The 24,973-nt window shown below is 37.0% G+C and overlaps 1 protein-coding gene across 2 annotated transcripts in view; it reads right to left on the minus strand.

Moving 5' to 3' along the window:
- Positions 1-19,015, minus strand: part of Virma (vir like m6A methyltransferase associated) — a 52,626-nt gene extending 33,611 nt beyond the window's left edge. For both annotated transcript variants that reach the window (XM_020156979.2, XM_020156978.2), the window contains exons 1-7: positions 18,858-19,015; positions 9,296-9,411; positions 6,526-6,612; positions 5,512-5,560; positions 3,902-4,070; positions 2,215-2,337; positions 747-1,019 (exon numbers count right to left, since the gene is read on the minus strand). In XM_020156979.2, coding sequence (XP_020012568.2) covers positions 747-1,019; positions 2,215-2,337; positions 3,902-4,070; positions 5,512-5,560; positions 6,526-6,612; positions 9,296-9,411; positions 18,858-18,920 — 880 coding nt within the window. In that variant the 5' untranslated portion in view covers positions 18,921-19,015. The remainder of the gene's footprint in view (positions 1-746; positions 1,020-2,214; positions 2,338-3,901; positions 4,071-5,511; positions 5,561-6,525; positions 6,613-9,295; positions 9,412-18,857) is intronic.
- Positions 19,016-24,973: the final 5,958 nt, after the last annotated feature.

A 24,973-nucleotide genomic window follows, 5' to 3' on the forward strand; every position in this document is an offset into this window, starting at 1 on the left:
AGAAAGTTAAGAAAAATATCACTCAATAACCTCATTATTTGTGTATGTTGTAAAAGGGTCCCTGTGATTCTGAAATGATCCTCACTACTGTTTTTTTAAAAAGGCAGATTAGCTGTCATTTTGCATAAATGCTTCAACATTACATACAAACAACTCAATCTCTCTTACTTATTGCTTTCAAATAAAATGTAATTAAAGGACTGCAACATACTGCCATATGCACTTGTGTAAATGAGAATGTTTTCCCCTGAATTTCTAAAAACAATATAACTTTTTGCTAAAACATCTAAGTGCCACAAGTTTAGGAATTATAACCAGTTTATACTACTACTACCACTTCTTACACGGAAAACACCTACGAAAATCCCTAATCATAATATAGTTTCTATATGACATGGCCAAGCCGATGGGATCAAGGAGCAACTCACATTGTAGCAAGTCAAACAGAATCTCTCTCCCAGGAAATTGGAAATGGGACTGAGACAGTCAGGTAGTTTAGGCAAGTTAGGTAAACAAAAGAGATTAGGGCTGTGGAGCAAGTAAACAAACTAGGTGACAGACAGACTAAAGTAGACACACAAAAGAGATGGAAACCTCATTTCTAGTAATGTCTTTAGACCTATGTATGTAACCCTTGAGTTTCTTGAAACCCGTTTATCTTTGCTATAAATTCTCTTGCAATGCTCAAAGCTACATCTAGTTAATTTCCAGTTCTTAAAGCCAAAATCCTCAATAATATAACCCACCTTCACCTTCTTCATCCTCTTCACCTTCTTCCTCTTCATCTTCCTCCTCCTCCTCAGGGATACTGTCTACTGTATGACGGTCATCCTCATCCTCATCCTCTTCTTCCTCTACATCCACATCATCATCATCATCTTCTCCTTCTTCTTGCTGTTCCTCTTCTACTTCTCCCTCATCAGAATACTGACCTTCAGGGGGAACAGAATTCCGATCAGGAGAAATGGGCTCAAAGTAATCTTCTCGATGAGGTGCATCCTCTTCCTTGTCACTAGATACTGAAAAAAATTGAGATTTAAGGCAGTTTATTTTAATGCTTTAAATAACATGAAGCATCATGATGATACTGTAGCTGCTCAATGACATATTGGATGATTTAGCTCATAAAATGTCATTTTACAAAAGTAGCAGAGGGGCTGGAGGTATGGCTCAAGTGGTAGAGAGCTTACATAGTAAGTGTGAGGCCTTGAGTTCAATCCCCAGTACCATAAAAAAAAATAAAATAAAAAGGCAGAATTATTTGCTTTAAAAAAATACTAGGAGTACACATTATTTAAAAAGAGTATATACAACATAATTTCATACAGTGAGAATAAAGCATACTATTTTATGTTCTAGATAAGCTAATCCTTTTCTTTTTAGTTACTAGGTACATATACAGATTTTGATCTCTTCTAGTACACACTGCTTACTTTTAACTGGTACTCATCCACACATACCATTATAGCACATCAACCCTTTGTAGTCAATGTATTGTTGGGGGCATGAGATGTGACTCAAGTGGTACGGCACTTGCCTAGCAAGCTTGAGGCCTTGAGTTCAAACTTCAGTACTGCCTCAGTACAAAAAAAGCACTGTTGATACACCTTCAAATTAATTAACTGATTTTGTAAGACATTCACTTGCCAACAGAAAAACAAAAGGTGGGTGAGGTTATGGATCGAGTGGTAGAGCACCTGCCTAGCAAGCCCAAGGCCCTGAGTCAAAACTCCTGAACTACCAAAAAGAAAAAAAGGAAATCCTAGACAGGATGAAAGAGAGGGAACATTCAAAAACATTTAATTACCAGCATCTAGTTTTAATGGTAGGGGGATATAGGAAATACATCAAAGTACATGTATGAAATGTCAGAATGAAACCCATTTCTGTACAACTAATATACACTAATAAAAAATTTGATTAAAACAAGCACTAGGCCAAGTGCCAGTGGCTCACACCTGTAATCCTAGCTACCTGAGAGGCTAAGATCAAGAGGATCAATGTTCAAGATCATCCTGGGCAAATACTTCCCAAGACCCCATCTCCAAAATAACTGAACAAAATGGACTGGAGATGTCACTCAAATGGCAGAATGCCCGCTATGCAAGCCTGAAGTCCTGAGTTCAAACTCCTGCCCCACCCAAAAAAAAAAAAAAAAAAAGCATTAACTTAACACTAATCAGTGAGGAAAACTCCATAGCACTGATTTTATACCTGGCAAAGGCATAGGATCATCTTCATCATCATCAGGTGGAGGGGGTCCTGGAGGAGTTCTAGGTCCTCGTGGCTGTGGTCTTGGAGGGCTTCCATTAAACTGACCTTCTTTCTCACCATCAGCTAGAGTTTTATTAGAGACAGGAAAAAAAACTTTCAGATTATTAAAGTGTAGTGAAATGAATACATGAAAAATGTTCTCCATCATTTGAATTTTTATCTTCAGAATTTACTAATAAAGCTGTATTAATTAAGATTTATCCATCCAAACAAATTTGAAATGCATTCCTGAGAAAAACCCCATTAACATAAGTATTCAGGAACATGTACCAAACTTTCTTTTTTGTTTTGGTTGTGCAGGAATTTGAACTCAGGACCTCATACTTGCTAAGTAGGCACTCTACCATTTGGGCCACTCAGCCAGCCCTGTTTTGTGTTGAATATTTTCAAGATAGGGTCTCATGAACTATTTGCTTCAAACTTCAATCCTCCTGATCTCTTGTCTCTCAAGTAGTTAGGATTCACAGGCATAAGCCACTGGTGCTGGGCTCTAACTGTTCTTCAATTTTCTTAGAACTGAAATGAATTTACTGATAAATAAATTTTGCTAAGACTCCAAAAAGGAATCTTAACAAAAATTCTATATTGGTAACGTCAGAATTCCTAACTTCCCACACACCAATATATAACATACACCTCTCTACAGCATAACCCTAAAAAAATAAAAACCTATTTTTGTGCAGGAAAATGTACACAAATGTGCAGCTTCTTTTGTAATAGGCAAAAATTGGAAGCTACTAAAATGTCCTTCAATACATGAAAGGTTAAATAAACTACAGTATGGGATGGGAGTATACTTTAGTAATAGAGCATGTGCTTTGCACGTACAAAACCCTGGGTTCGATCCCCAGTACCACACACACACACAAAGTCAGTAAACATAATAAAATTTTAGGAACAGTTACTATACTGTAAGGCACAAATATAAGTAAAAGATATTCTCTGCTCATAAAGAGCTTGCAATCTGGTGAAAAAGACAAATAAGCAAAGAAGGATTAAAGGAAAACGATAGTGAGCACAGTGGTACACAACTGTAATCCCAGATACTCAGGAGGCAGAGTCAGCCAGAGAAAGTTATAAAAAGGCCCTATCTGCCAATAGGAAAAGGTGAACTGGTACTAGAGAAAAGGTTAGATCAAAAAGAATTAACCTAGAAGGTAACACACACGCTCAGGAAATCAATGTGAGTCAATGCCCTGTATAGCTACCCTTATCTCAACCAGCAAGCATAAGCCACTTTGCCCAGCTTCATTAAAATATTTTAAATGGGAAATAAATCTCCTCAGGTGATTTGAAAAGATCTCTAGCGAGGGATGTAGTTCAGTGATAAAGTGCTTGCCTAGCATGCCCAAGCCCTAGATTTGATTCCCAGCATGAGAGGAGGGTGTTTTTTAAAATAAATGATAACAGATATAAAAATAAATAAAAAGCTCTCCAAGAAAGTACAGGTAGAATATAAAATGTAAGTACCTTAACATAAAAATAAATTCTTAAGGAAAGAATAGGAGACAGACATATCATGTCAAATCTCACACAAAGTTCAAAAGATAGAAAAGCTCTTTGAATTAGGTTTTCTTAGTACAATAGGGATAAGTTTCACTGGCGAAAACAAATTTAAAATTCTCACCATGTTTTGGATTCCTTTTCAAACTTGGCTGTGGCTGGGGAGGTGGAGGTGGAGGTGGAGGCGGAGGTGGAGAATCTCTGTCATGACTTATCACTCTATCCACTGATCCATATATTGCCAGTGTCAGGCAGTTGTACCAGCCTCTTAGCACCAGACCATCTGTATTCACCTGATTTTTACAGAAAAAAATTGTACAAATTAATATTTCACTATGCCATAAGTAAACTTAAGTCAAATTAGTTTATGGTTCAACTGAAGCCTTTAAAAGCATGCTGAAAATGCAAATGGTCAATTCACACAGAAACAAAGCTTTTCTATAGTTCTGCAGTTTCTGAAACTAAATCCAACATAAAACTACAACTTTCCAGTTCGATAGCTTATGTCAACTCCTGTTCAAAAGTGTGACTCACCTCAATCTCACTGAGTAACCTAGGCTAGGCTTTGAATTCCCAATCCTCCTGCCTCAGCTTTCCAAGTTCTGGGATACAGGCATGCACCACTATACCTGGCTAACGAATTGTTTTTGTAAAGAAATTTTCTCCTAAAAAAAAATCAAAGAGTGCCAATAGAATAAAAAATTACAACTTATGCTTTTCAGAGCTTATTTACATTAATCACCAGATCAATAACCATGAGAGGTAGTCAGAGCTAACATGATCATTGCCTTTCAATGATTAAGAAAACCAGAGTGTCAAAAAAGCAACCTGTATCAGAAGCCAAAACCCTTGATTTCTGTGCCCCTTCTGGGGGCACAATAAGGATGAAAGTAATTATTATTCTCCTTGCTAGGCTACACAGGAAAAATGAGGAAAGACTCAGAAGAAAAATCAAAGACTATGCTCAGCGATGGAAAACAACTCTTATCAGAAATCTAAATCCCACTGGAAGTAAGACAAACAGATAAGGAAGGTAACTTTTAATCTAAACAGGATACACAGAATTAAATACCATGCTCCAAAATCAAACAGCAAACTGAGATTTGCATTTCATATCTTCCATTAGATGCTTCTAGAATGACACTTGAAAAATAAAGCATACTACTGATACGAAAAACTATGAAATACGTATTTTGAAGAAATCTTAATTAAGCAGAGACCAGTGGCTGACACATGTAATCCTAGCTACTCAAGAGGCAGAGATCAGGAGAATCAAGGTTTGAAGCCAGCCCACACAAATAGTGTAAGAGATCAACACAAAAAAGGGGTTGGCAGAATGGCTCAAGTGATAAAGCACCTGCGTAGCAAGCGTAAAGTAGGTACTACAAAAAAAAAAAAAAAAAAAAAAAAAGGAAAGAAACTTTAATTAAGGCATAGTAGCATCTAATAATAATTTACCTGCCTCAATATTCTGAACTTCTGCACATACATGAAAAAAGGGAAGACAAAAATGCTGGCCTCTTGCAGACTCAAGCATAAAATCATGGATCGGAGGTCTTTAGACTCTTTAGAGAATGGCATTATAAAGTATAGCTTTATAGCTTCTGCATGCAAGAGGACACAGACGAGAAATGACAGAATTAGAAGCAAATTCTGCATCACTGATTTATCTGGATCAAAAACTTTGAAAGCGCAAATAACAGTGACAAGGTGAAAACTGACTTCCACAATTACCTTTGAGTTGGGTCTAAAGATGATAGAAGTATTCTCATCATATTCCAGGCTGCCAAAAGAGTAGGAATAAACATAGTCTCAAACACCAAACGTCACAAATTTTGACGAAGTCTTTCTAGATTCAAATATTTCAATACAAATGCTAGATTTTTGTTTAGATTTAATAAACCACAAAGTTTGGGCTTAATTACTGCCCCCCAGAACATCATGAAAGGAAGTATAAATCAAACTCATAAAGATTTTAATTGGTTTCTGGTTAAGTACAGACATCAGTTGTTTTTTAAAAGCCCCCAATTAATTCTAATATATAGCCCTAGCAGAGAACCACTCATGCTTGCTAGGCAGACAGGCCTAGCCACTTGGCTAGCCCTAACATCCAGTTTTAAAGTCTAGCATGTATTAAATAACAAAAAAGAGAGTATCTATTAACCAATCTCATGAAACTTGACCATGAAATTTTTCTTGTCTTTTTTTTATTAATGTCAGGGGTTTCATTGTGTATTTCGATAAATGTATATAATGTGCTTTCATTGTGACCATGGAATTTCAAATTTAACATCAGTGCAATATAAAAGGCACACACAAAATTTTAGCTTTCATTGCATTTATGTAGGCTTTTCAAGAATCAAAAAGCAGGGCTGAGATGTGGTTCATGTGGTAAAGCATCTGCCAAGCAAGTGTAAGGCCAAGTTCAAACCAAGTACCACCAAAAAAAAAACAAAGTGTTTTCAAAATTAGGTTTCTAACATATCATGTGACAGTACCATGTGTATATAAAATGCATGCATATTAAGCAAATGAAAGATGGCTAATGTTTCACATATTTAAATTTTTGTTTTATAAACTTAATATTGTCTTAGGAATTTGATATTTGTTTCCTATTGTCAGTTAATAAAGTTAAGCACTACATTCTTGGGTTTACCACCAGATACATCCTTTACTTCTATGAGAAGAATAAAAATTTTGCTTTCTAACTCATGAAGCTTTTGATGAAATTACCAAGCAGATACATACCTTCCCAACCTATCAAACACTGGAGCACTTGGTTTGCTTACATTGTTGAAGAATAAGTCTAACTGAAATGTGTGTGGAGATGTCTCCCTGTGAATAAAACATCAAAATGTCATCTTTGTAATAATTATTTCCTTTATTAAAACAAAAAAACACAGTACAAAGTTAAGAGCAATCTGAGAATTACTATACAAGTCTTAAGATTTAACAACAACAACAACAAAAACAATTGAAATGATCTTGGTGATTTTGATTAAAAATTTACTTTCAATAATACTTAAAGTGAACAGTTGGTTACTTGAGAATTGGATATAAATAAAATTTTGTTGAATCGTTAACTGCATATTTTATTGTTTAAATCTTAAGACTACCGTATACTACTTCTAGAATTGCTCTTGGTATTTACCTTAAACATTTAAAGAACAATCTTTTTTTTTTTTCCTGGCAATGCTAGGGTTTGAACTCAGGGCCTCACTGCTTGCTAGGCAATGCTCTACCACTTGAACCATGCCTCTTGCCCTTTCTGCTGTAGTTACTTTCAGATAGGGTCTAATATTTTTTGCCCAGGCTAGCCTGGACTGCTATCCTCCTACTTAGGCTTCCAGCACAGCTGGAATGACAAGCGCAAGCCACCACATACACCCAGATTTACTGTTAGATGGGGTCTCAGTAACAATTTTTTTTTCTCTTTTGCAGTACTGAGTAACTTTTTAACCAAGGTGGCCTCAAGTCTTGATCCTCCCAATCTCTGCCTCCAGAGTAGCTAGTATTACAGACATGAGACACTGCACCCAGCCCTAAACATTTAAAAATTTTAATGTTGGTGATATAGCTCAATGGTAGAGCACTAGTCTAAAACATGTAAGATGCCAGGCTCAATCCCCAGAACCACCAGAAAAGAAAAAGGTAATGTTTTTGCTTGTACAAAACTTTTTTTTTTCACTATGTAGCTCACAATGGCCTAGAACTCACTATGTAGCCCAGGCTGCCCTTGAACTCAAGATTCTCCTGCCCAGCCTCTTGAGTGCTGGGATTATAGGCCTGTATCATAAAACCCTGCTTAATTGCACTAAAGCTTAGAACTCATTTAAGTAACTAAAAAACTAACCTCCAGGAATTTTAATTTTACCTGTTTATTTCTGAGTTTTATAATGAAAAAAAATAACACTTGTAAAGTATTCTGCACAAGTATCTTTTAATCTTAAACATTACTTTCAACTTTGAGAAAACAGACTTCCTGAATCATGTATTTTGATTACTCCATTAATCCTTTGTTTTATTGTTCTGTAACATATCAACCATGTGTAAAGATGTTTTTGGTATTTTTTATATTTGGAGTTATTACAATATGAACAGCCATTCATCCTCAGCTAAGAAAAAGGAAGAGAAAGAAAAAGAACAGAGAAAATGTAAATACATTATGTAAATACATTTCTGCCACTGATGCTAATGGCAGAGACCTATTTTGCCTACTGTGGTAGCCAGCCTCCAAGATGGTCCCCAATGACCCCTGCTTCCTGGTATTCACACTCTATGTAGGGTATGTCCTCAACAGATTATGATTAAGAATAGCAGTGCATCACTTCCAATACTAATTAAAGAACATGCTGATTATGGCTTCTTTCTAGGCATGATCTCTCACTCTTAGATCACTCTCTCTGGAGGAAGCTATGTCATAACATGGGCAGGAAGGATCCAAATGGAGAGGATCTCCAGCCTCCTACAAACAGCCACATTAGTGAGTTTCCAAGAAAACTTTCCAGCTCCACTCAAATCTTCTGAAACTACAGCTCTGACCTGCAGGTCAGAGAACCTGAGCCAGCTAAAACACTGTCAGATATCTGATTCTTAGAAACAATGTATAAATGTTTACTATTTTAAGCAGCTAAAACTTGCTATAATTTGTTATAGATAGGAAACATAACTAACAGACCTTTCTTGACAAAAGCAGTATGAAAATACAGGGTAATTCATATCATTACCCTGTCTTTTCCATTCTATGAGCATCTCCCTTTATAGGAAAAGTGGGGAAACATATGGGAGGAAAACATGAGTTTTAATTTTCTTTTTTTTTTGTTGGTGGTATTGGGGTTTGAACTCAGGGCCTAGTGTTTGCTAGGCAGGCACTCTACCACTTGAGCCACATCTCCAGCCGAGTTTTAATTTTCTTAAACATGGAAAAACAGTATGAAGTTAACTATAATGATCCCTCATTATAAACATTAAATATTCTTATTGTTTTACTTTGTGTTTTAATTTTTGAATGGCACATCTGAAGATATTATATCTATTTCTATAAACATCCAACTATTTTTCACAATTAGAAAGAACCAAGCTTTTAACTTTGAATGTGTCCCATTACACTCACATGAAGTGGCAGATTTAACTTTTTATGTAATAGAAATTGAGTTATCCACAGCATCAATAAAATGAACACATAAGCTACAAATGCATGTTAGACTCCCAGTCCCCCCTCAAAAAAACACAACAGTAAAGTGTGATTAAAAAAAAAAAAGGATTTCTAAATATTCAAATTAATTCTTATTTATTTTAAAGGGAAAAGTCAAGTTAAAAAGACTTCATCCTGGGTTGGAAACATAGGTCAGTGGTAGAGTGCTTACCCAGCATGCATGAGACCCTGGGTTTGATCCCCAGCACTGAGATACTGAAATACACACACACACACACACACAAGCAGGCACACGTATGTATGCTCGCATGTTTCTGAGAATCTTTAGTGAAAAAAATAGTTTTACAAACAGAGTTGACTTACCCATATGCTCTGTTGTCAGGTAGACTGCTATGGGCTCTTACTCCTGGGGGTATGACTCGGACTTCATTGATATAAACCACACATGGAAAGCGAACCACATCTATATGAGAACTTTGCTTTAAAAAAGGGAGGGAGAAGACATACTGTAAGGAAAACATTTTTTCTTTTTTTTTTCTATTTTATCGTTTTTACATTTACTCTCATGTGTACACATTATTTGGGCCACCCCTGGCCCTTTCTGGGCAGAACCTGTTCCACCCTCTTGTTCTCCGATTTTGTTGAAGAGAAAACCTAAGAGATAATAAGAAAGAGAAAATATTCTTTTTCAATTCAAAATATACACAACTTTAATTTTTTTTCACTCAAATGTCACTAATAACCTTAAAATAAACTACAGGGCTGGGAATGTAACTCAGTGATAGAGCACTTGCCTAACATATACAAGGACCTGGGTTTGATTCTCAACACAGAAAAATAAATAAACTCCACATCATCAAATAAAAATGCAGTAAGTTTCTCAACTGGCATAAAATTTTGGGTAGTGCATTTACCTCTTGATCATGTTCTGCCTAGACCACTATAGATCCACCAAATTCCCTTATCTGAAACCTCTAGAGCCACTTGCCTTTCAAAATCCTGACCTTCTTGGTTTTTAAAAGGTAGTATTATGCAAATATTGCATATTACTTATGACCTCTAGTGGCTTCTGGGCAGTATCTTATAATCAAAAACAGAGTGGCTCAAGTGGAAGAGTATCTGTCTAGCAAGTGTGAGGCCCTGAGTTCAAGCCCCAGTACCACCAAAATATATTTCTACAGCCAGATGTATCAACATTCACACTAAATAACTGGATTGTATGAGCAAATGAACTCAGGGCAGATTTTTCTGCCATTTTTTCAATCTTTGAAATTACAGATAAGATTATAAATCTGTACTTAAATTAGCATACTTTGCTAAACTTAACTAACATCAAGGTATCAGAGACCTTCTCTCCCAAATTAAAAAATAATCCACAAACTAAGAGTTTATCATAATAAAAGAATGGATAGCAAATTACACTTAGTACATATTATCTCTATTATAACATTTGATGTAGAATAAAACAAATGCAGCTCTGTGACAGTAACAAAAGAGCATTTTCACATTGTTTCTGAACTATTTTACATCAACTTTTTCTAGCAATTCGGTCAACTAACATTTTGCCTAGTGTTCTAAGTTCACCACAAGAAGAATGCTTCACATTATTTACATTTAGAATGGCTGAGACTCTTTTCAAGCTGCAAAGATTATCAAGCTTATCAACAGACCAAAACAATGTGTTCAGGTTAATCTTCCCTGAAATAGGACAAAAAAATGATTTCATAATCTTGCATTTTAAGTTTGGAGATTATAATTAATATATAGGTACAGAATTTAAAAAATGGTAATGTTACTTAATCTCTCATAGGTATAAAATAAGCAGGATGAATGCAAAGTGAGGCTGACTGCTGTCCTTAAATACCTATTTTCCTCTTCTTCTAGAGAAGTTTTAGCTAAGCATGAGTGAATTAAAGGTCATTTCTCAGAAGCCAATGCAAACAGGTGATTACTGCATTCTCTGATCAAGATGCAAATGGAAATGAAGTAGGCAACTCTGGATCATGCCCTTAAAGATTCCTTTAAGGTTCAGACTTTCAGACCCACCTTCCACCTTTTCTTCCAATACTCTGTTGACTTTCCAGAACACAAAAGTTGTAATGAGCTATTATAGCCAATGCCCAAATGATGGCAGAGAGAAATACAGATGGAACCTCAAATCCCAACACTGCAGAGCTGCATATTAGCCCTAGATTATTTTCAAGATTATTTTTTAAAAGTTTAACACCAACTTAAATTTTTCTTTTTATTATAATTTTAACACATATTAATTGTACAAATTAATGGATTTCACTGAGATATTTATATACACGCATACATCATGTCACAAACTTTAAATAAGAATACCAAATACCAAAGTGGGTTTTTTTGCTGTTGTTTTCCTTTTTTTTTTTTTGAACTAGGGTTTGAATTCAGGGCTTCATGCTTGGGAGGCAGGCATTCTACTGCTTGAGCCACGCCCCAACCCTATTTTCAAGATTATTGAAAGAGAAAAATGCTATCTTATATGGAATCACTTTTAATTTAGCTTTTGTTACAGTAGCTGAACTGTAGCCTAATTATTATGACTATACCTTAGGTATTCAAAATACCTCAATAGGTTTATATAAAAAAAATAAGCATTTTGCCACACACTTTGGTGCTATACTTCCTTCCTGTAAAGAACTCTTCTAAAAACCCACTATATAGAAGTTCCTTGTCTCATACAATTATGAATTCTCATTTATATGTACAAAGAACACTTAGCACAAAAGTTTTTAAACTATATCCTCCTCTATCCTACCATCTATTAAAGAATGGTATTCATAGTAGTTAGGATATAATCACTGAACCTAAAAAAATGAATTTATGGATACAAAGACAGGCTCTTTTATAAGTAGAAGAGCTTCTGTATTGGATGCTATCACTTTTACTAAACACTTATTTCTAAATTTAATTAAATGTCTATTATGTTCCAATGCTAGCTTCTGAGGAAAGAAAGACAAAACATGTCTGCCATTAAGAAACAATTTGTTGTAGTAGACATATAAACTGCCACGATACAGAAGCACACACAATGCTGTGAAAACTCAGAGAGGTACTTACCTAGCTCAGATTATGAGCAAACATTTGCAGGGGAAGAAAAGGAGATTCAGGGAAGATTTCCCAAAAGAAGCACCTGGGCTAAGTCATAAGGGAAAACAAAAATTAGTAGAAGAGAGACAAGAGCTTCCTAGTCAAAGGGAGACAGCATGTACAGAAAGAAGGCAAATAAGAACTCGGAAGGTTCAAGAAACTGCAAGCATAGTTCACTAGAGCTAGAGGGCAAAGGGGAGAGGAAAATAGAACAGAGTGGCTGAGCACATCCAACAGAATTATAAGAAATAAGATTTTCATCCATAACCAGAAGACAACTCCAAAACTGTCCCTCTATCTAGGACCTCCCTCCTGAGCCCCTACATCCAATGGCCCACAAACTTGGCAAGTCCCAAACTGAGCTCTCCTATATTAGTGATGGTACCACTATCCACACAACGCCCAACACATTATCCTATTTGGCTTCTCATTCTCTCTCATCTAAATCATCTATCCATTCAAATACCAAGTCCTATTGATTAAATTTCTAAAAAGCCTCAAATCTGTGTATTTCCCTTGACTCCTGTTGTTCCTTTCTACATACTATACTGCTCCAATCTGATTGCACCAATAGAATCATAAAGGTTTTATGCTTCTTTTTTACTCCCCCCACCAACCCATTCTCCTACTGCAATGTGGTCTTTCTAGAATATAACTGCAACACTCCCCTTCTCTTTCCTGTAGCCAAACCAAAGTCCTATTGCTATAAACAAACTTGTTTGTCCTCTCCCTTTCCCTCTCCCCTCCCTCCCCCTTTTCCTCTTTTTCTCCTTTGGAGGTACTGAGGCTTGAACTCAGGACTCCACATTTGGTAGGCAGGCATTCTACAACTTAAACCATGCCTCCAGCCCACAAGCTTGGCCTCTGTATCACTTCAAACTTATATCCCTAACATACCATATGCATTTCCAACTTCATGCCTCATTTATGCTGTTCTCTCTGCTTAGAACCACCACTACCACCCATACCTTCTGTCCCAGCTCCCTTAGATGTTAACTTTCTCTTGAAAGTTAAGACAGAGAGCTGGGGGTGTAGCTCAAGTAGTGGAGCACTTGACTGGTTCAATCCCCAGCATAAAAGGAAGGAGATGAGAGAGGGGAGAGGGAAAACGAGAAGTGAAGCAAGGAGAGAGAGAAGAGAAAAACAACTGTAATTGCCTCCTTTTAACTCTCTCACTAGAGTATATGCTGCATTTGTTACCCTCAACACAGAGAAACTAAAGCAGATACTTTAAAGCAACTGAGGCCAATAGGAGAAGGGGAACAGGAACTAGAGAAAGGGTTAGTTCGAGAAGAATTAACTTAGAAGGTAACACACATGTACAGGAAATCAATGCGTGTCAACTCCCTGTATAGCTATCTTTATCTCAACTAGCAAAAACCCTTGGTCCTTCCTGTTATTGCTTATACTCTCTCTTCAACAAAATTAGAGATAAGGGCAGAATAGTTTCTGCCTGGTAAGCGTGGGGTAAGGGGGGTTAAGGAAGGGAGGGGGGAAGGTGAGGGGGGGAAGGGGAGAGAAATGACCCAAACATTATATGCACATATGAATAAAATAAAAATTTTAAAAAAAAGTATATGCTACAAGGTGACAAGAAGCAAGACTCGGTTTTACTGTATATTCACCATCTAGCATATTACTTAATGAATGAAGAAGTTTTAGCAGGCACTTAAAAGTGATTGAATTGTGTTTATTTCATAAAGTTAAATAAAAACCTAGAAAGACAGGTTGACAATGGGAAAACAAGGATGACTTGTATCAGGGAGTTAACAGGAATATGAAGAATAGACTGGTCACATTTTACAACTCTCAGCCCCATTTATCCACAGAAGTCATTGTGTTTAAAGATCACAGTATAGCGGACACCTATGGCTCACACCTGTAATCACAGCCACTCAGGAGACAGAGATGGGAGGATCACGGTTCAAAGCCAGCTCCAGCAAACAGTTCGAGAGACCCTATCTCAAAAAAAAGGGCTGGAAGAGTGGCTCAAAGTAAAAGCACCTGCCTACCAACCCTAGTGCCACCAAAAAAAAAAAAAAAAGGTGGAGGGGAATCACAGTGTAACTCCCTTCCCATGCTCTTCTATCCCTGTAACAACCTTCTCTTTCCACTCTCTCCCTTCACTATCTCATCTGTTCCTACCACTTCCATTATATCACTTGTGCAGATGAGCTTCAAATCCGTTTCCTAACAAGACTCTTAAATGAAGGACTTTCTAGCATCAACCACTCCTCCTAAAACTATATTTTAACCCAACATTTCCACTCTGAAAAGAAATAAAAGATGCATAAAGTAATCTAGCCTTACATTACTATTTGTAAAAAGTCAGAAACCTAAATGTGTGAAAATTTAGTATATATCACTTAAAGAAATATTATGCAGCCAATTAAAATGGGATTATACAGAAAGAAATAAACAGGATGTCTAGGGAACAGGGAAGAAAAAGACTTAGTTTTTACTGTATACCCTTTTTTACCTTTTGAATTTGTACCTGATATATGTGTTACCAAGTCAAAAAAATAAAGGAAACGTTTTTAAATGAAGCTTATTTTTAATTGTTATATAAGTGAATTGTACCTCATACATGCCATTACCTAGTCAAAAAAAAGAAACATTTTTAAATGAAGCTTATTTTTAATGTGGTATGAGTGAATTTCTTCACTTATGAAGATACACAATACAACATTAAGCGAAAAAAGTAACTACAAAACATTACGGTATTGGGAACAGTAATGTAGGTAGTGAGTATATACATTTACATTTATGCATAATCATATTCACTAGAAGATTTGGAAAATATTAATGTAAAGAAAGCTGTTGACCAGGTACAGTGGCTCACGCCTATAATCCTAGTTACTGAAGAGGCAGACATAGGGAGGATGACAGTTCAGAATGCGCCTGGCCAAAAAGTTAGTAAGAACTGCCCCCCAACCCCCATCTCAACTAATAGCCAGGCATGTTGGCACACACCTGTCATCCCCAACTATGCAGAGAAGCACAAGGAGGAGGATCACAGTCCAGGCCTGCAGGACATACAAGAGTGAGACCTTGGGCTAGACCTGCCTAGCAAGCACAAGGCCCTTAGTTCAACACCCAATACCACAAAAAACAACAACAAAAAAAATGCTGTTATTTACAACAATAAAATGCAAACTAAGTACAGATTATAATAGGTTTGAAGGAGAGTGAAAGGAAATTGGTTCACTCACTTCAATAGGAGTATCAATGGGATGGTGAGTGGCTCAAGAGGTTGAAGTACCAGTCTAGTAAGTATAAGGCCATAAGTTCAAACCCCAGTACTTCCAAAAATACATACATTATATATATATATATATATATATATATATATATATATATATATACAGAGAGAGAGAGAGAGAGAGAGAGAGAGAGAGAGAGAGAGAGAGGCTCTCAACTAATATTCTTGTTTACCAAATAATGTTGCTTAAATCTCATTTTAATTTTTTTTTTTTAGCAGTACTGAGGTTTGAACTCTGTGTTTTATGCTTGCTAGGCACTCTACCACTAGAGCCACACTTCCAGGCGCCCCTGATTTTAATTTAAAAAATTTTTCCAAGTATGTTAAATGAGTTATGAATATTAGAGTTTTATCTTGCTTTTTTTTGGTGGTGGCAGTGGTGGTGGTACTAGGGTTTGAACTTAGGGCCTGTACTTGCTAAGCAGGCTTTCTACCACTTTCCCAACCCATGCTTTGCAATCTTGATTTGCAATGTTAAGTATTTTATTCACATATTGGAACATTATTCCCTTATATCCAAATTGTCTATTAATAAGTTTAACTGCTTATCTCCTGATATCCGTGTATTTTTATAAATGTACAACTCTTTATGTGAAAAGGAGATTGTTAGCAAAATAAATAAATACAAAAAGAGAAAACACTATTAATGATAGATGAAACTAAGAAAGGTGGGATTATGAAAGCCTGTGCTTTTCTGTATTTTTCTACAATAAAATTTATATTTACTAAAATAACATTTATTTCATTTTTAAAAGAGTGGCATAGAAACCACAAACATAATCTGTAATTCATTTAGCACAAGTCAGACCTCTTATAAGGACTCCCCTTCTGAAACTTTAATAGAAATTTACCTTCTTTATCAGATTACAAATTCCTTTCAAAGCGAAAGCAACAGGTTTTTCCTTTGTTTTTACTTGTTCTGCTCCTCCTAGAGCAGTATTTTTCATAAACAACTGTTAAAGAGACTCCCAACTTCTACTGGGCATTTTCACTACAATCAGTTACTATACTGTCAAATCTGTATCAAAGATGTATCTTGCAAGTATCCCTTCCTATTTAGTCACACTGGGATATAGTGTAGCATACAGCACAGCACACAGCTTTAGAGCCAGGAAAATATACACTTATTGGTCAATCTTTTTTTTTTTTTTTTTGAGATAGGCTCTCACTATATAGCCCAGGCTGGCCTTGAATCTACTTTACCTCCAGTGCTAGGATTACAGGTTCATGCTACCACACATGTACCTGGAGGTTGGTCTATCTTTATCTAGCTATGCCACTTTAAGGAAGTCACCTAACCTCTCAAACTCAGTCAATCTACAAAATGATGGAAGGATCAGAGGTAATTTATTTAAACAACCAAAGCACTGTTCCTGCACAAAACAAGTATTCACTAAATGCTAACTAAGAAGTGTTAATTCTCACCTGCTAACTCAAGTTTTCATTATCTTACTATTTCTTCCTGATTTTGCCACCTGTTTTTCCTGAATTATTTTAGGTATTACTGATCAATTAACCTACCTAATGTAGCTTACTAATCACAATTAGTAACTTTACGCATTCAAAAACTAGCCATTTGAACAAAAAGTCTATACTCCCTCGTTGAACATTTAAGGAGCTCCATGATCTGGTTCTCCCCCTCATATGCCACTTCCCACTGCTACTTTGGGGTTACCCTAACAAGTGAACTGATTGCTCGAGTAGAATGGCCTCCTTTCCTAACTACAGTTGTGAAACATTTTTTGTTCCACCAAAAACCAAACTCGTATGCCAAATACTTGATGAAGTCTCTCCTAACACTCTCAAGAGTTATCTCTTTCTCTGAAACCACATTTATAACCACAGAGGTAGCTAAATAAATATTAACTGGAGAACTACTATGTCAGATATGGACAAGCATTTTGGAAACAAGATGAGAAACTCAAGGAATTCTTACTGTGCCTCTTTATGCAGTTATCACATTCTAACTTGAATCATAATTTTAGATACAAACTTGTTGAGAACAAAGGTTTCTCAAAAAAGTATTTATCTCCCATAAACCCCTACTCCTCCTTCAAGACTCAATTCAAATATGATCTCTACTAAATTTCCTAAATCACCTCGAGAAGGTCACTAACTGCCCCATCCTCTCATGTTCCTCAATATCTGTCTTTAGAATGAAGAAATAGACTAAATAATGAAGTAATGCCACTTTCTCTAAACTAATACTAATGCATCATATGCTTCTTTCTTCAAATTTTTAACTGTTCTCTACTCCTGTACAACGAGGCTTGTTCTGACGAAGCTTCTGTCACTATTTTAAGTTTTCTAAAGCCAGGTGGAATGATGTCAGAGAAATGTAGTAGTCACTGAACAAACTGTATTCTGACACACAAGAAATGTGAGGCCATGAATGAACTTGCTGTAATATATACTAATCCAAAGTTTCTCAGCTTTTGACTTTTACACACCTATAAATCATTCGTTACATTTAAAAATCAAAGTTACCAACCACTACCTCTAACACCACTATTTCATAAAAGAATATTTTAAACATTTTTTTCATTCAAACATTTATTGACATTTTCCTATCGTAGGGGCTGGAAATACAGCTGAGAACAAGAGACACTCTACCTTATCCTCATGGAGCATGATACAAAACACACTTCATAAAAAAAGAACTCATCTCCAAAGAAAGACTAGCTCTCTATATTGTTTGAGTTTACATGAAGGAGAAGAAATGTGAGGGTTGCTCTTTGATTACTATTACCATTATTTCTCTGTGGACTTCGTTAAAATTCATTTTAGGCCGGCTTTCGGAAACTTTTAGTTAACAAGCTATCTTCAATCAATGCAACAAAACCATTCACTAGTTCGGGTAGATTGCCCAAGTAGACTGCTGCACAACAACCCCCTCGTCACTCAAAGCGACAATATATCTGCTTTCGGACGACGTTTCTGACGGCAGTTTTGACTACGATTCCCCCAACTCTCTCTGCTTCACAAGCATCCTCCATGCCAAGGAGATGTAAGCATCATCGCAAATTCTAACGTGTGCAAGCTCCAAAAGTATTAAAGTTTCAGGACAAACTGGAGCGCGATACAGTCCTAAGCCGAAGGAGTGTCACGACTGAGCAACTTGAGTCGCGTTAGAACAGGGACCTAAGAGGAGGAATTTTAAAACTTCGTATGAGTCGGGAACTACGAAACAGGCGACAGCTGCTCAGACCCATGCACCACTGTCAAAGACCAGCGCCCAGCTCCCTCCCAAACAACTCCAGAGGTAAGCCAGACAACTCGATTCTTCTCGCGGTCCCAAGCTGACCGGACAAAATACAAATGAAAAGTGATGCCAGCAGAGCAGCCAACTCGAGCAAAGATGCAGGGAAAGCCGGGGGCTGCTGCCGCCCTCCTGCAGACGCGGGGCTCTCCCCGGGCTGGGGGTGGGGGTGTGTACGCGGGGAGCTGACGCGGCGATCGGCAGGAAGAACAGTCCAGGACGCCTAACGATGAGGGGGCAAGGGTCTCCAAGTCGAGGAGCAGTGTCGGAATCAATTCTCCAAGCCTTACCTCAGCGCTCGGGTGCTTAAAAGTATCTAAAAATAGCAGCTCCATGGACGAGTCCACCGCCATGTTTGCCGCGGGCAGGGGACGGGGGAGAACTTCCGGGGCAGCGCTCCAACTTCGGAGGCTTTAGGCTCAGGACAGGGAGAAACGACAGCACTTCCGGTGACCAGCGCGAGATGGGCGTCAGCCTCTACCTATCCCAGCGCGCCTTGCTGCCTGCAGTCGCTGACCCCGCCTTCTCCAGCGCGGCAAGGGCGCCCTCGGAACGTGGAGAGGGACTGAGCGGGGAAGACCACTGACTACGGGTCTCCCGCGGTCCAAACCCTGGTGTTCCACCGCGTTTCGGAGCCACGACGACCCCGGGGAGGCAGTGCTTGTAGCAGGCTTTGGAAGTGAGGAGGGGAAGGAGCGCTGCCAACTCAGGATGCATGACCCTCCAAAAAAGCAATAGATGCACTGAATGAATGTAAAAAGGAAGACATTGTTTTAAAAAGAAGAAACTGTTGCCTCAGGAAGTAAGACGGATTTCTTATCTGTGAAATGTGAGAATAGCTTAAGATGGTTTTGTACTCCCTATCAGGAGTCACTTCCTCTACCCAAATTACAGACAAAGCTTTTAAGGTTTTTGTTTTTGTTTTTGTTTTTTGGAAATCATCAGAAATAACAATATCTAACCTACAGGAGCATTGTGATGAGTAATTGAAATAAAATTCAAAGAATGGTATAACTGAAGCTTCACGAATGGTATGAAAAGGAGACAGTGAAACTAAGTCTGTGAAGTACTGGGGAGTATTAGAGAACTGGAAGTGTACACAGCAGGCGTGGTAGTCTAAATTCGCACAAGCCCTTAGGAAATAGCAAGGAAAATTATATATATCTCTCCCAGAGAAAATTCTTGCCCATGTGTTCAAATAAATACCTACAAATAACACATTTTGTTTTGTTTTTCTGTCGTGTTGGGAATCAAACCTAGCCTTGGAAATACTAGACAAGCGTGCCACTGAGCCCCACCCCTAGCCATTTTAGTTTGCTGAGATAGTTCAAAAAACGCTAAGTAGGGGGGCTGGGGTGGGACTCAAGTGGCAGAGCACTTGCAGACCAAGTAGGAGGTTGGAAGCTCAAGCCCCATGCCACCAAAAACAAAACAAAACACATTATAGGAGCATATGTATTGTAAAATGATAAAGAAATGCATTGGAATGATAAAATAAAAATTTCAAGTTAGTGAGTTGGAGGGATAGTAATGGAGGACAAAAGGTTTCAAATGGTTTAGGTTTAAAATTCTTTAGTAGTGGTTTCACAGGTGTGCCTTACATTATTGTTTGTACCTTTTGGTATGTCTGAAAGATTTAAAGTAAATTAATTTTTAAAATAAATCTCCCATCCACCCATTCCTCAGCCATCAGTTTCCTCTATTACCATACAGTTTATCCATTTTGCTATTAGTTTTTTCAGAGAACAAGTTCTTGCATTCATGTTTCTGGTATTTTTGTATGTTCTGATTATTTACTTTCTGTTTTTGAATTTCTTTAATTCTTTTCTTCTGGTTTCCTTAGGCTTATACAGTGTTCTCTTTCTAATTTCTACTGTTGATGCTTAATTTGTTTATATTCATATTTCTTATGTTGCTATGTGTACTTATGTATAGCAACTTTCCTCTCAGTTCCACTTTAATTATAACAAATGTAACATGCAGCACTTTTACTGTTATTCTTTACATAGTCTGATAGTCTTAGCTTTGATATCTTTTGACCTGAGAGTAGTGTGTGAAGCTTTTTTTGTACAGCAGATTTACAGAAAATTGAAAGACAGTAAAGTTCCCACTTAGCCCCTCTTTCCCCAAAGATTCTCCAGTTATTATCTTGCCATAACTTGGCACATGTATTACAATTGATGAACTAGTTTTGACATGTTATTATTAACTAAATCTATAATTTACATTACAGTTTACTTTTAGCATTGTATGGTTTTGACAAATGTAGAATGTCATGTATCCACCATTACAGTCTCATGCAGAATAGTTTATTGCCCTAAAAATTCCTGATCTCCACCTATTCGTCCCTCCCTCCTAGTAAAAGAGTCTTATCTTTTTATTGTTTCTACAGTTTGCCTTTTCCAGAATACCATATAGTTAGAATCATGTAATATGTACACATTTCAGACTGGCTTCTTTCACTAAGGAACATACATTGAAAGTTCCTCCATGTCTTTTCATGGCTTGATAATTCATTTATTTTTATTGATGAATGGTATTCTATTGTCCGAATATAATACAGTTTATTTATATATTCATTTTTTTGAAGGACATCATGTTTGTTTTCAGTTTGGAGCAATTATGAATTAAACTACCATAAACATTTATGTGCAGATTTTTGTGTGCACGTAAGTTTTCATCTTATTTAGCTAAATACTTAGGAGAACAATTTCTGTATCATATGATAAGACTGTTTAGCTTTGTAAAAAACTGTCAAACTGTCTTCTAAAGATTCTGTATCATTTTGCAGTGTGACCAGCAATGATTAAGAATTCCTGTTCTCTACATCCTCATCAGCATTTGGTGGTGTTAGTATTTTGGATTTTGGCCATTCTAATATGTGTGTAATGGTATCTCATTGTCTAAATTTGCAACTCTCTAATGACATATGACGTCCAACATCTTAACATATGTTTCTTTGCCATCCATATACCTTCTTTGCTGAAGGTCTTACCTTCTTTTTTAAAAATCAAAACTGACCATCTGTGCCCTGAATCAGACTTATGGGGACTATTTGCATTCATTGATATGGGTGAATGCTTGCTGTTACATTCAGTGATGTGGAGAACACAACTAGACATCAAGGAGAGCCCAGAATCCTCTTATAGTGAGTAGGACCCAAGTTCACTTCTCCTATCTTACTCTTTCCCCTTGTACTTACCATACCACCTGGGTGGTTTAACTATTCCCAACTGGATTGAATCCCTTAATACAGAGGCATTTCACATCTTTGTGCCTTCGCTTATATGGTGTCTTCTACCTTGAATATGACCCCCTCAAAACAGCTTTCCAAAAACCTACACATAGGGATGGCGAAATAGCACAGTGGTAGAGTGTTTGCCTAGCATGCTCAGAGCCCTGGGTTCAGTTCCCAGCACTGAAAATTAAGACTCATACGTATGTGAAAATACCCTAAGCTTGAATATGAATAGAGACAAATCTGTGTTTCAAAAGAATAATATAACACATTAAAGAGAAAAATAACTGATCCAAAAGCCTACACACACACACAGTTCAATAGCATCCAAAGAAACAAACTACCTGTATCAGTCAGCTTTCAGTTTCTGTGACAAAATACCTGAGATAATCAACTTATAAGAAGGAAAGATTCACTGTGGTTCCTGGTTTCAGAGGTTTCAGACCATTGTCACTTGGCCTCGTCCCCTTAGATCTGTGACCAAACATAATGGAGTGAGCACCATAGAGCAAAGCTGCTCATGTTATGGTGGCCAGAAAGGGAGGGCGGGGGGAGCCAATAAACTCTTCAAGGGCAAGCCCTTAAGTTGGAATGAACTACTTCCTCCAATTAGGCCCTACCTTCTAAAATTCCCACGGACTACAGGTGTGGCCTAAGTGGCAGAGTGCCTGCTTTGCAAGCACAAAGCCCTGGGTTCACCTATCTCAGTCACACCAAAGAAAGAAAGAAAGAAAGTTTCCACCATTTCCCACTAGCACCATCATCTGAGGACAAAGCTTTCAACAAATGAGCTTTGGGGGAACACTTAAGATCCAAAGCATAACAGTATCTAAGGGATAAATTTAACCAAAGAAGTGAAGATTTATACACTGAAAGCTATAAAATATTGCTGATAAAAAATAAAGATCTAAATAAATGAGAAGAAATTACATTCCTAGATTAGAAGACATAGTATATTAAGATGGCAATAACATCCAAAGTTATTTATAAATTCATTGCACTGCCTAACAAAATTCTAGAAATGGAAAAGCTGATCAAATTTATATAGAATTTCAAGGAGCCCACATAACTAAAAGAATCTTGAAAACAAAGAACAAATTTGGAAGACTCACATTTCCTGACATCGAAACTTACTACAAAGCTACAGTGACCAAAACTATGTGGTAACAGCATAAAGATCAGTATATGGTAGTCACCCTTATCCATAAAGGATGTCCTACGACCCTCAGTGCATGCCTGAAACCACAGATACTATTAAATCCCATATGTATTACGTACTTTTCCTATACATAAATGCACAAATTTAATGCCTTTTCCATCTTAAGTAAGCTTTTCTCTTGCATTATAACTGCAGTTTGAGGTACAACACAAACACTTCGCAATTTCATGGATAAAGGATTTCTTCTTACCATAGATCTTAGCAATCTCAGTAGACAATTTTTTTCTTTCCTAATTAAGTTGAGAACATTCATCTTTTCAGTTAAAGGAAGCAATTTATGGCTTCTTTTTGGCATGTTCAAATTGTCAGCATTACTACTTTTGTGTGCTGAGATCATTATTAAGTAAAATAAGGGTTACTTAACCACAGCACTGCAATACAGTGACAGTTGACAAGATAACCAAGATGCTATCAGTGGACTTACAGGGTGTGGATGTAGGTTAGTGGCAGAACAACATGCAATTTAAATCTTATGAATTTTTTATTTCTACAATTTTCCATATAATATCTTTGGACCATAGTTGACTAAATAAATGAAACCATGGAATAAGGGGAAGACTATTATATAGATCAATGGAATAGAATTAATAGTCCTGAAAGAAAACTTTATGTATATGGTGACTTGATTTTCAACAACAGTGCCAATCTCATTCAATGAGGAAAGAATTATCTCTTCAATAATGATGATGTAATAACTGAATATCCACATGCAAATGAGTGAAAACTAGATGCCTACATGCAAACATTGGACTATATACAAAAATCATACTATATACAAAAATTAACCCAAAATAGATCAAGAATCCAAATACAAGAGCTAAAACTATGCCAGGCATGGTGGTACACAGCTGTAATGCCACTACTAAGATGGTTGAGGCAAGGTCATAATTCAAGGCCAACCTGGGATACATACCAACACCTGTTTCAAAACAAAACAGAAAACTCTGAGAAGAAAGCATAGGGGTATATATCTCATGATGGGGTATTTGGCAATGTTAGCAATGAATTCTTAGATATGACACTAAAATCATACACACCAATAGAAAAAATAAGTTGGCCTTCATCAGCATTAAAAGTTTTATATTTGAGGTTGGGTACCAGTGACTCACATCTATAATCCTAGCTACTCAGGAGGTAGAGATCAGGAGGATCTCAGTTCCACATCCAGCCCTGGGCAAATAGTTCTCGAGACCCTATCTTGAAAAAAAATTTGTCACGAAAAAGGGCTAGTGAAGTGGATGGAGCTATAAGAGTGCCTGTCTAGCAAGTGTGAAGCTCTGAGTTCAAACCCCAGTGCTATAAAAAAGAAAAAAAAAGTTTTGTATTTGGTAGCTGTAGTTTGACTTAATAGAACCATTACTAAATCCGTAATTAAATGCACATTCTTGATACAAAAAAAAAAAGGTTTTGTGCATCAAATGACACTATAAAAAAAGAGCAAAGAAACAATTGCTAAGATTTGGATATTGTTCCCTACCAAGTTTTTGTTGAAATTTGGTTGCTTTTGCAGCAAAATTAGGAGATAAGACCTTTGGGAAATAGTAGGGCCGGGAGGGCACTGCCCTTATAAGTGAGATTAAGGCCTTATAAAAGGGATATTTCAACTCCCTTTTCCCTCTTTGCCCACCCACATTCTGACATGTGAAAACAAGGCCAGATGCTGGCATCTTAACCTTGGACTTCCCAGCCTCCACAACTGTGAGCCAATAAAATTCTGCTCATTATAAACTACTTAGTCTCAGGTATTCTGCTATGTAGCACAAATAGGCTAAGGCAAAAACCTACTGGATGGGAGAAAATATTTGCAAATATGCAACTGTTTAGGGTCTGCTGTCCAGATTATATAAAGAAATCCTACAACTCAACTCAAAAGGACAAACCATCCAATTTAAAAATGAGCAAGCCATGGGTTAGATCTCAGCATACATAAATTTTTAAAAAGTTAAGCA

This window comes from Castor canadensis, chromosome 3 (genome assembly GCF_047511655.1).
Source record: "Castor canadensis chromosome 3, mCasCan1.hap1v2, whole genome shotgun sequence".
Lineage (NCBI taxonomy): Eukaryota > Metazoa > Chordata > Mammalia > Rodentia > Castoridae > Castor > Castor canadensis.